The following is a 16221-nucleotide window of genomic DNA, read 5'->3' as shown; positions in this document are numbered from 1 at the left end:
AATTCACAATAGCTAAACTAAAGAACCAACCCAGATGCCCTTCATTAGATGAATGGAAAAAGAAACTGTGGTATAAATGTATACACAATGGAGTATTACTCAGCCTTAAAGAAGAATTGAAATTATTGCATTTACAGATAAATAAATGGAGTTGAAGAATATCAGGCTAAGTGAAATAAGCCAATCCCAAAACCCAAAGGCTAAATATTTTCTCTGATAAGTGAATGCTGATCCATAATGGGGGGTGGCAAGGGAAGAATGGAGAAACTTTGGATTGGACAAGGGGAGGGAAGGGAAGAGACAGGGTGGGAGGGGGAAAGACAATGGAATAAGAGGGACATTGTTACTCTATTGTACATACCTGTAGGTGTGATTGCATGAATGTGTGACACTACATCATGTACCCCAAGAAAATTAAACGTTGTGCTCCATTTGTGTAAGAAATAACAGAAAGTTTTAAAAAAGGAAAGTAGCTTGAACAAAATGTAGCATCCATTCAAGTTAAAAACACTGGGGAAACTAGGGAAAGAAGACCTTAATATCATAAAGTTCATGAAAGACCACTCCAGTGGCAACACCATCATGAAAGGAAGAAAACTGAAGTATTTTCTCTAAAATCAGGAACAAGGAGAGGGTGTTCCATTCCGTATGATCCTTGAAATTTTGGCTGCAGAATCAAAGAGAATAAAATTAAAGGAATATAAATAGGAAAAGAAGAGGTCAAATTATCATTTGGTGATGACATGATCCTATGTTTAAAGTATCCACAAGAATATTTCTAAAGTTGATAAATTAACTCGCCACAGTAGGAGGATACAAGATCAATGTTCAGAAATCAATAGCTTTCCCATATTCTAACAGTGATGCTGCTGGGAAAGAAATCAGCAAAACCATCCCATTCACGTAACCTCAAGGAAAAAATTCTTGGGAATAAATCTAACCAAGGAGATGAATGATTTCTATAATTAAAAGTTCAGAACTCTGAAGAAAGAAATTGAAAAGAACCTTAGGAAATGGAAAGACCTCCCATATTCTTGGATAGGCAGAAATAATTTTGTCAAAATGTCTGTATTTTCAAAAACATTATTCCTTGAAATCTTCATCAAAATACCAAATAACTTTCTCAATGTAACTAGGAAAACAGTCCTAAAATTCCCTCAAAAAAATAAAAGACCCAGAAGAGCCAAAACAATCAGGAGCAAGACTAGTGCTAGAGAAATCATAATACTGTACCTCAAATTATACCACAGAGTTATAGGAGAAAAAGAGCAGATATTGGCATAAAAATATATGAAGTCCAATGAAATAGAAGACAAAAGACCAAATCAGAGAGCCACAGGCATCTGATACTTGACAAGACTGCCAAAAATATATGTTGGAGTAAAGAGAGTCTTTATAACACGTGGAACTGGGTAAAAATGGAAAACCATGTGTAGAAGAATAAAATTAGATCCTTATCTCCAACCTGAACAAAAGACAAATAAGTGGATGAAAGACTTATGAATTAGACTAAAAACTTTGCTACTTTGCTGGAACAAGAAATAGACTCAACATTGCAACATATTCGTGCGGACACCAACTTTCTTAACAAGACCCCATAACTCAAGAAATAAAACCAAGAGAGATGGCATCAAATGAAAAAGCTTCTTAATATCTGTGGAGATCATGAAGAGAGATTCTGCAGAAGAGCAGAGAACTTTTGCGAGATTCTCTTCTGACAGAGGATTAACATTCAGGATACATAAAGAATTCAAAATGTGTAACATCAAAAGGAAAAATGACACAATACAAGAAAAACAAGTATCCCCTGGGCGCAGGGATGCAAGCCCATAATCCCAGCAGTTTGGAAGCTTAATCAATAGGATTGGGAGTTCAATTCCAGACTTTGAAATTTGGTAAGGACCTAAGCCACTTAGCAAGACCCTGTATCAAAATAAATGCAAAAAATGGGCTGAGGATGTAGGTTGGGAACTAAGTGTCCCTGGATTCAATTGCTATTAAAACAACAAGAAAACCCACTCAAATAACCAAATCAATAAATGGGTTAATGAAGAGGCCTTTCCCAAAAAAAGAAATAGATATGGCACACAAATATATGAAAAAAAGTGTTCAACAACCTGGAAATCAGGGAAATAACAAATCAAAAGTACACTCACATTCCATCTCACACCAGTCAGAACGGCAATCATAAGAACACAATAATAAGTGCTGGCAGGTAAGTGGGGAAGAGGGTTCACTCACTGTTAGTGTTTCTATAAATCAGTACGACCACTCTGGAAAGCAGTATGGAGATTTCTCAAAAGATCAGAGATAGAACCACCATATGACCCAGCTATCCCCCTCCTTGGTATTTATCCACAAGGACAAAACTGACCATATTAGAGTGTGCAGGCACATCAATAGTTAGTGTAGAGCTATTCATCATAGCCAGATTATGGACCAGACCAGGTGCCCATCAGGAGATGAAGGAATTAAGAAAATGGGGTGTCTATTCACAATGGAGTTTTACTCAGCCATAAAAATGAATGAAATTATGGCATTTCCAGTAGGTGGATGGAACTGGAAAGCATCATTCTAAGTGAAATAAGAGACTCAGAAAATCAAGGGGTGAATGGTTTCTCTCATAGGTGGAACCTGGTGTGAAGTAAGGGGATGAGGGGAAGGGGTCTTACCAGGGAAGACAGGTGGGCAGGAGAATCAGATTAAGGGGGAGGGAGAAGGGACAGAGAAGGAAGGAAATGGGGAATGAATTTGACAACATCACACTATGTCCATGATACATAGGCCACAATGAATTCCACCTGTATGCATATCTATAAAGGGCCAACTAAAATTGGTAAATAAAAGGAAAACCAGTACAGTTGTCAAAGAGAAATGGAAAAGGAAGGGGAGAGAAAGAGGAAGCACTGGGGACTGAGACAGAGCTGATTAAATCCCATGCATGTATGGATAAGTCAAAATGAACCAACTATACTGCAAAACTATAATGCACCAATAAAAGCAAAAGTTATAGTAGAACAAAAGTATAGTAAAATACTATAGAATACTATAGAATAATATATAGAATAAATGAATACTTATTTATATTTACAATTAATTCTTATAAATAAATAGAGAATAATAATAATATAGAATAATATAGAATAAATAAGTAATTATTAAAAGTACTTTTTCCCTAACCATGACACATGAAATACTAATTGCTTATAAAAGAGGATAAAATTAAGTCCCTAGAAATTTCATGCTAAAAGCTTATATTTATCAATACCTGTTAACCTTCTGATAAAAAATGCAAGTTTTGAAAGACAAAAGAAAGATTTACATGGAATATGAAGACCAGGAACTCCTGGGCACTGAGTGGATTGAAACACAAATCAATACACGCCAGGGACTTGGGTTAAGGTGAGAACATTAACAAACCAGAGGAAACAACACAGAGTACCTTTGGTCCTGACAACCACTGTCCAACACTCATGAAGATATGTCCCTTACCTGGTGCATTCCAAGTTCATCAGGGAGGAATTCACACCTGGAGCCTCACACCATAGGTGACTCAGTGGAGACACAATTTCTATCTCCACCGAGTGGATCAGAAGTGGATGCTGGTCTGGATTTCTGTTAAGGATTAAGACATCCTCATGGTTTTGTCCTCATCTTTACTGTAGGCATGAAGACAAGGTAAACACAGCTACAATGATACCGGATGATTTGGTCCATGACGTACTGTGGTCAGCAGGGTGCTTTAACTACCACAGTGCTTCAGCACCTACACAACCAGACTTCAGTGTCAACATCTGGGATTATTGACAATACTGAGGACTTGATTACATTCCATTTGGAGCCATCCTGGGTTGACATCAGGTTAGGGACAGGACCCCTGTTACTAACTCAGCTCATAACACAAAAATTCTTCCTCTCCCTGTGTACACAGGCACTGAATCTATTTCTACCCCCAAATTCTCTTCCTCAAACTTCCCTCCTTACACACTCTGCCTCAGAGACAGAAACAGAAAACACTCACTGTGCATCCTGTGTGCAAGGTGGTGGGCTCAGTGTGAGGTCCTGACAGCCAGCATGGAGGGTCGGAGGCAGCTGGGCCCTGAGATAAAGGTCTGTGCTCCTGTGACCTCACTTCCCCTCAGGGCTGCAATTATCACTTCACCTGTAGAAGCAATGGCAGTACAGGCCTGGGGACACTGTTGAAAAACATTTTTCTCACTTGCTAATTACTAAGGCAATCATGAGTTCCTTGTTAGTAACTCCAAAATAAGTGTTGAGGAGTTTCAGAGAAGATGCTGCTTTTCCATGATCCCTGGAGGCTCATAGGGTCTCATATGGAAGGTTCAGAAAATTTTGAGGGGTGACCTATGAGGGACTTGCCAAGAATTTGTGTGTCTCACTGGACTCCAGGCTTGTCTGAGTTCTTCTACCCTAATTATTGTTAATTATTAATATTCAGATGGTTGAGTTTCTGATTCTAAAAAAAGAAAGAAAGAAAATAAGAAGACAAAGTAAATAAATACATATACACATAAATAAAATGGGAGAAATCTGAGAAGGATGTCTAATGAGATAAAAGGAAAAGCAAAAATATAATGTCATGATTTAGAATGCCCTGGACTTATTTGTATAATTGAATATGACTTAATTTGAATATTATGATATGAAATATTGTAGGAAAATTACTTTATGAATATTACCCCAGTGGTGGTAGGAAGTCCAATCAGAAGAGTATCACTAGAAGAGAGATGTTTATGACACTCTGTCACAAACTCACCAGCATTAGAGGATCAAATTTATTGAGTCTCATACAAGCAGATACTACCACCTCAATCCACAGCAGTAAAAGTTTTTCAGAATCATTACACATACTTTTGCAGGCAAATTAAAGAAATTTGCATTGACAGATAACTAAGGAAGTAAGGGGGAAAGGTGAATTTTCATGGTCAAAAACAATCCTTTGGTTTATGAAAAGTTGAACCATGTCCACCGTCCATTTGTCCATGAGGGTTTTATGCCGAAGGAGAGGTTGAGGGACACAGGAAACAAAAGACAACAATCACCTCTGAACCATCTGTCAGTCTGGGGGTTCCCTCAAGCACTCTTGGACTCCAAAACTCCCCAGAAGCACTCATGACATCCACAGAACACTCTTGTGCCCAGGATTTCCATTCATTGCAGGTTAGGGAGGCAGGATTCAGCCAGCCCAGGGCAGACGCTGACAAGTAGAGTCCAGGAGAGGCTCCCTTGTGGAGCTTCCCATCCTCCCCCCTGTGGGTACAGATGCTCTGCTTCCCAGAACCTCTGGATTCTGTCAATCAGGGCAGCTCACCGAAGCCTTGGTGCCCAGAGCCGCTCCTGGAGCCTGTCACACGATGTCCTCGTGGCTGTGTTTAGCCTCAGCCACTCCTGAGGCTGGCATTGACCACATGGCTACAAACCCAGCCCAGAACACATCCTGAGAGTGTCTGGTGGCCAAGCACCAAGCAAACACAGCCCCTCCCCTCAGGAATGAGAGTTCCAGGGCCTGGAGACCACTCCTGGTAGCTTAAAGGCAAAGGCCTGACCTCACTGGGGTAAGGCTGATTCTCCACTTCAGTCCACCTCCTTATCTCTCCTGATGGCTCTCTTACAGCAAAGTGAGCATGTTTGCCTGGAAATGTGCATTTTGTATATCACTGACAGGACCCAGGCAGCAGAGGGATCATGTGAGTATGAACAGCACTTGGAGGACCCAGAAAGTGGCAGAGGGAGATTTAAAGAAGCAGTGACTCTATCCTGTGAGTCCATTACACACATTTGCAAATTTCCATTTCATCTGGATTGCAAATTTATCTCCTTGGCCTGCCAACATCACCATGTTAGACTAATTCTTCAGTGTGCACTCCATATAGGTATCATGGAATAGAGCCATATGGTTGGCAACACCAAAGCAAATCCATTTCCACACTTAGATCAATATGTAAGACCATAGTATGTTCTTGCATACTCTAGGGACTCAATTATATGCCTACACACCCGCATTCCCCAATCTCACTTTCATGAACTATTGATATTAAGAGCTTGGTTTTATCCTCAGTCCTTATCACTGATTCCAATTCAATAATGAGGACAAGGTTTTGACAAGAGCAAGAAAAAAATTAAGTCTTGAAGGTAAAGGAGAAATGCAGAAGGCTTCTGCCCCAGAGGCTGTGAGTCTCATTGCCAGGAAAACCTTAAGCTTTTAAAGAGGAGACACAAAGGCAACAATCCAATTGTGCAGTCAGGAATCATGGTCATTTGTGACCTTAAGGACAGCCATTGCTTAGTTCTCCACTGTGTCCCCAGAGTCTGGATTCCCCCATTCCTGTCCCCATGAGCTGAGGAACGTAACTGTTCTTAGGATGTGCAGAAGGTGCACCTTGCTTCCCCCATGGGTACGGAGGGGATCAGGGAGAAGAGGAAGGGGAGGTGTCAGTAATAAACTGAGCCACAGTGGCAGAGCAGCAGGGTTCTACTCAAAGCATGAAGTGGAGCCCTGTAAACCCACAAGCAAACAGCAGACAAGTGTCACAGACCCACCCACTTTCACATGTTGGTCCTTCCATGGCAGCTGGTGTGTGTGCAGCTCAGTAACTCTGCACATGTATGAAGCTGTGCATATCAGCCAGTGAGGGCCAGGGAAAGGGTGGTCACGTCCTTCCTTTATATTGCACCCAACCCCACTGCACCACAGCAGGGAAATATTTTACATACACAGCATTTACCAGAATGATGACTGCTATCAAAGTGGGTGGTGTGGTGAGCAATTTGAAGTGTGGGGTCATGTCTGAGAGTGGTGAGATGGAGAGTGACAGATGGGAGAGTGCAGGAAGTGGAAGTCCCAGGCTCACCTGAGGTGTAGAGGGTGGGGTCAGGTGGTGTAGACAGTGGGATAGGGAGAGATGGCAGTGGGTGGTGTACACGGGGTTAAGAGGTGATTTGTCTCCTCAGTGTTCCAGGTGTTTGAGGGCACAATCAAAAAAGGATGTGCAAAGAAATGGAGTGAGAGACATTTGAGTCTGGGGTAAGGAGGTTGATAGTCAGAGGAACAAAGGAGAAAAGGGAAAGGTGACCATGGGCTGACGTCACCAATGGGCAGGGGTAGGAAAAGGTGCTGGAAACCCAAAGTTCACCAGGGACTAAAGAACAGGGGAGGAGGTGCCTATCATCTATTTGATTCAAAGATGAAGGAAAGATGCAAGCCCCTGACATCTGGCTGGAAGAATAACCTAATCCTCCCTATTTACTGCAGCCGTGGAGAGGAGGAGGGGGGACCACAGAGGAGCTGTTTCTAGAGACCTGGAAACAGTAAGATGGGGATGGCTTGAGAAGGGTAACCAGGATGGGGGTCCCAGGACTCCCAGGGCAATGGGCAGTGACTGATTTGAACAACTCCATGGGCTCTGGCATTCAGGGACTCTCCCTGGCTGGACCTGGCCCTAGGGGAATTGGGTCAGGTGCCCAGTAGGCAGTGTGTGAGTTCCCAGTTAGAGATGTGGTTTGAAAAAGTACATAATCAGCTGATCAAGAATGGGAATTGACCTTCCTCCGCCCAGGTCCTCCCAATTATGTCAACATGAAAAATTTTAAAACTCCAATGTATTAAATGGAGGGGTAGAAATATCCTGAGTCATTAATATACAAGATAGAAATAGAGGCAAAGATAGAGACAAAGATAGAAATAGAGGCAAAGGAGGAAGATGAAAGGGCAGAGCCAAAACCCGCCACAGACCAGAAAGAGGGCAGAGAAGGAACAGCTGACCAGAGAGGTGGTGACAGGGCACATGCTCTAACTGTCATCATTGAACACTGAGATGTTGAGAGGCTTGAAGTTTGGTCACTGGAGCAGAAAATAAGGGCAGAGTTCCTCAATCCTGAACTCAGCCCAGAAAACCTCAACTCCCAATTCCACCTCAAACCCACGTCTGTCAACCCCATTGTCCTCCATTTTTCTCCTGGGGACAGAGCTCTGTGTTTAACACATGTGTGGGGTCACTCAGGACATGACCCTTGGTTTCTCTGGTGTCTCTGCTTGTCCTCCAGCTATGCCACATGGGTGGAGCAACTTCTCCTCACTCTTAGCCTTGAACTCTAGAACAGTCTGCCTTTGAACGTGGTCTTTGCTATTTGTGGTTCTCCTCGCCTCCTTAGTTCTCCCAACACATGCCCTTCCAGCTCCCTCAATGCCCTGTGTCTAACTTGTCTCCAAGACCCACTATCTCTCCCCAGTCTCTGCCTCCTTTGTAGCCACTCAGTATATAGCCTCTACTTAAGTCCAGGACAGCAAGCCCACCCTCAATCCTGTTTACTAACAGCTGAGAGACCTTACATCTTCTAACGTTGCCAAACACCTACCGTTGCTATTGTTCTCACTCACACCCCATCCCCAGGATGCCCTTTAATCCCAAGAAAACCGTTTTAGACAAGGATTTTACTGCTATTTTATTCAGCTTTTTGGCTATTGTGACTAAAAGACTTGACAAGAACAATATTAAGAAAAAAAATGATTTCAGGTCTCATTGTTTCAGAGGTCTCTGCCCTGGACAGCCAGCTCCATACTTTGGGGCTGGAGGTGAGTCAGAACAACATGTTGCAAGACTGTGGAAGAAGAAGCTGCTCATATGATGATTGGGAAGTAAAGAGAGACTCCATTTGTAAGATAAAAAGGAATCCTCAATTCCCAATTCAACCTCAAACTGTCTCTGCCAACCCCATCCTCCTCCATTTTATACCCCAAAGGCAAGCCCCCAATGACCCACACCTACCCACCTTGAGTTACCTCTCAATTAACCCATCAGGAAATTAAGTCAGTGATTGGGCTAAGTCTTTCATAATCAATCTCTCTTCTAAATTTGCGTTGTCTCACATCCAAACCCCATAACTGCTGTGATGAAAAGACCTGGCAAAGATTATTTTAGAGGAGAAAAAATTTATTGGGCTCATGGTTTCACCAGTCTCAGTCCACAGATGGCCAACTTAGTTGCTCTGGACCCAAGAGGAGGTAGCATTTCATGATGTAAGTCTGCAGAGGAGGAAAGAGGTAAGAAAAATCAAAAAGCAGAGAGAAAGAGAAAGAGAGAGAGAGAGAGAGAGAGAGAGAGAGAGAGAGAGAAAGAGAGACTGAAACTGTTCCTCACCAGAGAAAAATAAAAGCCCCAAGACATGCTCCAGAAACCACCCCTGCCTCCCTCACCCTGCCTGCCCACAGTTACCACCCAGGTAGTCCCTGTTAGTGGATCAATACACTGATTAGGTTAAGGCTCTCAAAACCCAACCATTCCACCCCTGAATATTCTTGTAATACCTCACACATGAGCTTCCGTGGGGCGACGCATATCTAAACCAAAATGAATATATGCACCCCGAGTCCGCAGTGTCAAATGGGCTCTGTGTCCTCATCCAGTAGCACTTTGCTCCTGTGAGCTTAAGCCCAGCTATGTGCTGACTCCTTCTGCATTTCACCACCTTTCTCTCCCACACACCTCCCATGCTCTTCCTCACCTTCCCAGGAACCACTGGATCATCTTCTCCCCATGCCCTGCCCCTGTGTCCTCTTTCTCACGCCTCCTCCTCACACCTCCTCCTCACACCTGTGTACTCACTGCCCGGCTCACTGCACTCTACTACCACGGGTCTCGACCTGAATGGGAAAGCTCACAGCAATTTTCAAATCTATTTTTTGAAATAAATTCTTGCAGATTTAGAGAAACTAGAAACAATAGAAAGGGCTCTCTATTTTGTGGTGAGCACTTGGTGCTCTGGAATTAATGTTTGTAGCAGGGGTTAATCTAGTAGTTACAGAGGTGGTAGATCTGGCCTCTCAAACCATCTGATGCCACATTGGGAAGGGACCTTGTACAGCATTCTCCATTTCTTGTGTGAATATTTTTTCTCCCTCCTGTCACTAATAGGATCAATGTAGGTACAGTATATTTCCCTGTAAATTTTTGATATTAATTACAACTGAATTTTACAAGCAAGTATAGATTGGTGGACTCATGTTTACGCAGATGAGTCCACTGAATTTCCAGTTGAGTGGTTGGTATCACATTTTCCTTTTACTTGTGTCTGTGTTGAAATTCTCCTTGGTTATTTCATCTTTCCATTTCTCCAATAAGAGTTTAAAGGAGGATTCCACTCAGGGAAATGACAAATAGGAGGAACCGGATTTGGGAAGCAAGGAAGGCCATAGGATGGCATAGCTCACTGCCAGTCCTTGACATGTCAGACCACAGAACTTACTGAGCCCTCTGTAGGTGAGGATCTTCTTCTAAAGACCATGAATAATTAGGAGCCTCTCCAAACACTCCAGAATCCCCGTAAGAGGTTCTAGCAAGAAACTTATAATTGTTTTTGGTAAGTGTCACCTGGGGAGAAAGTTTTCAGCACTGTCCTCTGCACACCCAGTGCTGCTACAGGCACAGTGATAATTACTGGTCCCAAGGGAGGTGAGGTCACAGCGTCACAGACCTATATCTCAGGAGCTGTCCACATCCCTGCAGCACATGTCCTGGTCACAGAAGCCTCTGCACTGAGATCACACCCTGGTGAAGAGAAAGAACCTGCTGCGTGAGGCAAGGTCAGTCTGAGTGGAGCCTCTGTGAGGAGGGAAGACCCATTTCAAGAGTCTGGGTAAGTGTTCACATCAGAAAAAGGGGTTGTGGATGGAACCTGGTTGAGAGTGAAAGTCACACAGAGGAAGCTGAGAAATTCCTGGGGAGTGGGCTCAGGCAGTGAAGAGCACTGGGCTGGTCCTGCACCAATCCCTTATAGCTCCTAGTTGAGCAAAAGTAATCCTCACTGATGGTCGCTGCTGAACTAGACTCTACTGATTTGTTAAAGTGACTGTGGAGGTTGTTTTAAAGCCAGTCTGGTGCATCCTCTCCATTATAGGAGTTCTACACTGAATCTTCATGATTTCTAGAGGTGTACCTGTAGTCTCTACATGTTTATAATATAGAGTAAGACAAATGTACAGATATCCTCTTGTCCTTTGAAGAAAGTGATCTTATGGTAACTTCTTGAGCAGAAACTTTTCTCTAATTCTGGGCATGAGGAAACAGATAAAGACGGACTTTGTACCAATCCTAAAACCATGTGATTTGAGATTTTGATGAGGTTATTTTCCTCTGGAAGTGCTAAGAAATTAATGAGTATAGGTCAACAAAATTGTTATCGTTTCCAACATCCACCTGTTATTCATATATCATCTTGTTTTCACCTGTTGAAAAATATTCTTCTTGTGTATCAAGTACACAATCTGGTCTAGGAATTTTATTTAGGAGAGTGCAGAGATGTATGGTAAACCTTTTCACATTTTATTAATGCAGATGCAGCAAAGAAATATAATAGAGCAGGCACCTGTCCCATGGTGCACCTGCATTAATAACATGTCTCAGTGTTCCTTCATAACTGATATTGATTTATACAATAATTCTTTCCAAGAAAATGGAAACATGTTAAAATGAAAACTTAAAATACCAGCAGTTTAGAAGATAATGGGAATTTTAAAAGACAAAACTAAATACACAGTGGAATTATTTAAAGAATCTCACTCACTAGCGTAGGAATCCTTGGTGGTTCACTGTAGAGTCTCTGTTACCGCTCAGACATGTTCAAGAGCACTTTGTTCCTATTCAGACTGGACAATTCAACAGACACTGGACCTCTGCAATACCTCTGCTCCTGGTTGTTGTGCAAAGCTCTAGGTGCCTGCCTCATGTTGTGAAGATTCAAGAAGTCACAATGTATGACCTTCAAGAATTCACAATGTATGACCTTCATACCAGGAATTTATGCACAATTTATGCTTTTAACTGTTTGAACAAGATTCATTAAACCTAATAGAATAAAGAACTCAAAGTAAATGTTCACATTTACTTTGGGTTCTGAAGAGTGGGTAATGCTGGATTTTGGTTGAGAGGACACATGCAGCCCAGGCCTCCTGTTCCCCTGCAGGACCCTCTGGATGGGACAGCAGGGAACTGGCAGGATGGCAGCCAGTGATGTGGCTGTAGGCATCATCTTCCTGACACAGACTGTGGTTGGAGCTCTGGGCAATTCCTCTCTTCTCCTCCATTCCCTGGTCCTTCACTTCACTGGGTGCAGGGTAAGACACACAGACTGGATTCTTCAGCACTTGATTGTGGCCAACTTGTTAACTCTCCTGTGTAAAGGAGTTCCCCACACAATGGCAGCTTTTGGAATGAAAGGTTTCCTCAGTGATTTGGGGTGCAAGCTGCTTTTCTATCTTCACAGGGTGGGAAAAGGTGTGTCCATTGGCAGCACCTGCCTCCTGAGTGTCTTCCAGGCCATGAAGATCAGCCCTGGAGACTCCTGGTATTCAGAGCTTAAAGGAAAATCTCCCAAGTACATTGGTTTCTCCATACACCTGAGCTGGATTCTGTACATCTTTTTAAATGTTATGTTTCCTCTGGTCATGACAGGAAAATGGAGTAACAGAAACATCACCAGTCTAAAAGATTTTGAATACTGTTCTGTTGTTTGTCGTGACAAAACCACAGGCTCACTGCATGCAGCATTGCTAACCTTCCCTGATGCCCTGTGTGTGGGGCTCATGCTCTGGGCCAGCAGCTCCATGGTGCTCATCCTGCACAGGCACAAGCAGAGAATGCAGCACCTTCATAAGTCCAGCTCCTCCAGGTCTTCCCCTGAGTCCAGAGCCACCCAAACCATCCTCCTCCTGGTGAGCACTTTTGCATCTTTTTACACAATTTCCTGCATCTGTCAGATTTGTCTGGCTCTGGTTTCGAATCCCACCTGGTTCCTGTTGAACACAACTGCAGTAATCACTGGGTGTTTCCCAGCTGTCAGCCCCTTTCTGCTCATGAGCAGCAACTCCAATGCATCCAAGCTCTGGCTCACTTGGATAAGGAATAGGAAAACCCTGTTACCATGAGGAATGTGTAAATTATAAGATTTTGAACAATTCTTAATTTTTATCCATTCTTACCCACAAAATTGAAAGAGTAATTTATGCACAGTGATGTCACCTGTGAATGCGGTTTATATATACACTCCTGTGTTTATGTATGAGTGCACATGTATATTTGTGTGTGTGTGTGGATAAGTTTATAGCCATCAAGCAATATTTCTGGAAAATTATTTGTAGCAAATGTAAATTTCTGTTTAAATGTAGTACTACTTAAAACTTTATTTTTTCCTCCAGATATCTTGGTTGATATTTTGTTAAAACAAATGGGCTATATTTTTTTATTTATCTATTTTTATTTTTGTCTTAGCTATGTTTCTTGGGGAAAATATCAAGGTGAACTTTGTCAAACAATCTTCATCTTTTGTCAGTGAAATTAGACCTCTACATTTCACATAATATTGGGCATACTGGGATACAATATATAACATCTTCTTCATGACACTGGTTACATTAACTAATCTTTGTTTATTTCCACTGTGATGTTTTATAATATTACATTTTGCTTTTTAAAAAACTTATCAGAGGGCTGGAGATGTGGCTCAGCGGTAGCGCGCTCGCCTGGCATGCGTGCGGCCCGGGTTCGATCCTCAGCACCACATACCAACAAAGATGTTGTGTCCGCCGAGAACTAAAAAATAAATATTAAAAAAAACTCTCTCTCTCTCTCTCTCTCTCTCTCTCCTCTCTCACTCTCTCTTTAAAAAAAAAAAAAAAAAAAACTTATCAGAACACAGACTTATTTAATACATTTACAGTTTACATTGGCATTATATGACACTAAAAATGATGTATTTTTGTTACTGATATATATCTTTAAAACATTCTTATGAAGAAGTTGGGCATGCATAGCTCAACAAAATTACACAAACCAGCCACACACCTCACATGAAGCTGCTTGTGAAAAAAACCTACCCTTGATTTTTAAGATGACTCTTCTTGCCTTCCCTTAAATATTGCCCAAAGGGACCAGCATTTGACACAGTCACCTCTTTTGTATTGTACATAACAGAGACTCTTCAGTTTGCACTCTTTCATATTTGATTTAGAAAATCCCATAACTTCATAAATTTGTATTTCTACCTATTATTGGTGATAGAATTAAACTGCAGGAATTTCAAATAGTTAATTTTAACATTCCTTTCTTGATGTACTCGTGTTCTGATTTGGATATAATTTTTTATAAAGATTTATGATTTGAAAGCTTTGCCTCTGGTGTGATGTGTTGGGATGTCTGAAGCTTTGAGAGTGGAGGCAAGGAGATGGGGGTTGGGTCCTGAGGAGGTCACCCTTAAAGGGAAAAGTGATGATCTCCTGGAGTATAGTGTAATGCTCTCAGGAGTATGGGTTGTCCTATAGACTGCAGCTGTCTCCAGTCTCTGGTACCCCTGTCCTTCCCTGAGGTCTCTTCTGCACATGCTCTCACCAGTGTAATTCAGCTGTCTGTGAGGCCCTCACCAGAGCTGAGCAGATGCTGGCACCATGCTCTTGAATATCTAGAACTGTAAGCTAAATAAATTCTTTTATCAGAATCCTATAAGGAAAATAAAAAGAGACACAGAGACAAGAAGCAGAGGCAGGAAAGATGGCAGAAAGGCAAAGAGGCCAAACTTCCAAGCTTTATTTATATTGATAGGCTATTTAGGTTATTAGTGCCATAACTACATTATTGTTTGGTGTTCCTTTATTCCCAGGATCTGTATGCCTGAGATAAAGGTCGAGGCTGATAAGACTCTAACAAAGAGCCTCCTCATGCAGGACATTGCTTCAGTACCTAGGCATTCTGGGTCTTTGAACAGAATTTTTCCCAGCAACCAGGCATTCTGTGTCTAGCACAGAAACTTCCTAGCCACAGCATGCCACAGTCATGAAGGTATCAGAGACCTCAATCCAAAACACAGAACCCCTACAGAACCCAGTTGTAGATGATTGGTTAATGCAGCAGAAAGAGATCAGCAAAACATGAGAGAGTCTTTGTGTGTGGAGCAGCAAATCAGCTCTGGCAGGAAGGTTCTACAATGTGTTGTCATGGTGTTTCTGGGCATCTCAGCTGGGGAAGTGTGCAGCGATGCCCTTGGTTTACACCTATGTACCTCTAGGATAAATTTCCTAAGAGTTTGACAGTCTTTGTATGAATTTCAACCCACTTGTTCCTCCTATTTTTACAATTATGCTTTTTAAAAAGAAGGAAAAAATGCATTTAATAATTATAACATGAAGAATCATAGGAAATCATTTTGGAATTGAGTCAGGATAAATAATGCTATTATAACATTTACATTTCTCAGATAAACTTGAAAGAAAAATATCACATACTAGGGCCCTTCTTGTTGTTGCAGACTAACTTTAGCAGAATATTATGCAAAAATAAAATAATAAATAAAACAAAAACAAATAGCAATTGACATTTATTCCTAATCAATGTTAAGAGATAGTTTGAAAGGAAACTAAAATCTATGATGATAGCAATCAGCAGGATTAGGACTGCTTTGTTAAACATTTAGAACTACATTTCTACTATCCCTATTATCTATAAGCAGGTCATAACTAGTTTCCATTTTTGCAGATGACTTAAAAAATAACATATTTGATGTCTCTTATACCAATTCCTTTTTTCAACTACAGTTTTCACTCAATAAAGGTCAAAGTTATGGTTCTCAACAATTTCTACATACAAAACACCTTTAAATAACTTCTGATTTCATTTAATGCATTTTCTCACTTATGTTTCCATGAGGATTAATTTGAGCATGTACACACATACATGGCATACATACATGTATAGGTGAGCCAGTTTACCTCTAGGATAAGCTAGATGTTGTGTGAGGTGCACTTTGGTCTTTCTAGAAACCCTCCTCTGTGTCAAAGAAGGCAGATAGAGTGTGCTGCAGATGCCTTGAGGCTGTAAGAGGGTCCTCCTCATCTGTTAACCCTCATCACTAGGTCTCCACAGCTACATGCACATCTGCTTCCCATGTAGCACTGGCTCTAAGGTAACTTCTGTATAAAACTAAACTAAATATAGAACTGAATCACTTGGAGCTGGGGATATAGTTCAGTTGGGAGAGTGCTTGCCTTGCATGCACAAGATCCTGGGTTCAATCCCCAGCACCACACCAAAGAGAAAAAGAAAAGAGAGAAAGAGAGAGAGAGAGAGAGAGAGAGAGAGAGAGAGAGAGAGAGAACTGGATCATTTGTACAATCCACTCACTAGTTAGATAAAACTTGGGTGGTTTATGGTACTGTCT

General features: G+C 41.7%; 1 protein-coding gene across 1 annotated transcript; it reads left to right on the top strand.

Moving 5' to 3' along the window:
- Positions 1-12013: 12013 nt before the first annotated feature.
- Positions 12014-12940, top strand: LOC113177358 (vomeronasal type-1 receptor 4-like). Its single transcript, XM_026381876.2, has one exon. The coding sequence runs from the start codon at positions 12014-12016 to the stop codon at positions 12938-12940; it is 927 nt and encodes a 308-aa protein (XP_026237661.2).
- Positions 12941-16221: the final 3281 nt, after the last annotated feature.

This window comes from Urocitellus parryii, chromosome 15 (assembly GCF_045843805.1).
Source record: "Urocitellus parryii isolate mUroPar1 chromosome 15, mUroPar1.hap1, whole genome shotgun sequence".
In the NCBI taxonomy this organism is placed as follows: domain Eukaryota; kingdom Metazoa; phylum Chordata; class Mammalia; order Rodentia; family Sciuridae; genus Urocitellus; species Urocitellus parryii.
Note: the sequence above shows the minus strand (reverse complement) of the source record. Positions and strands in the feature narration are given on the sequence as shown.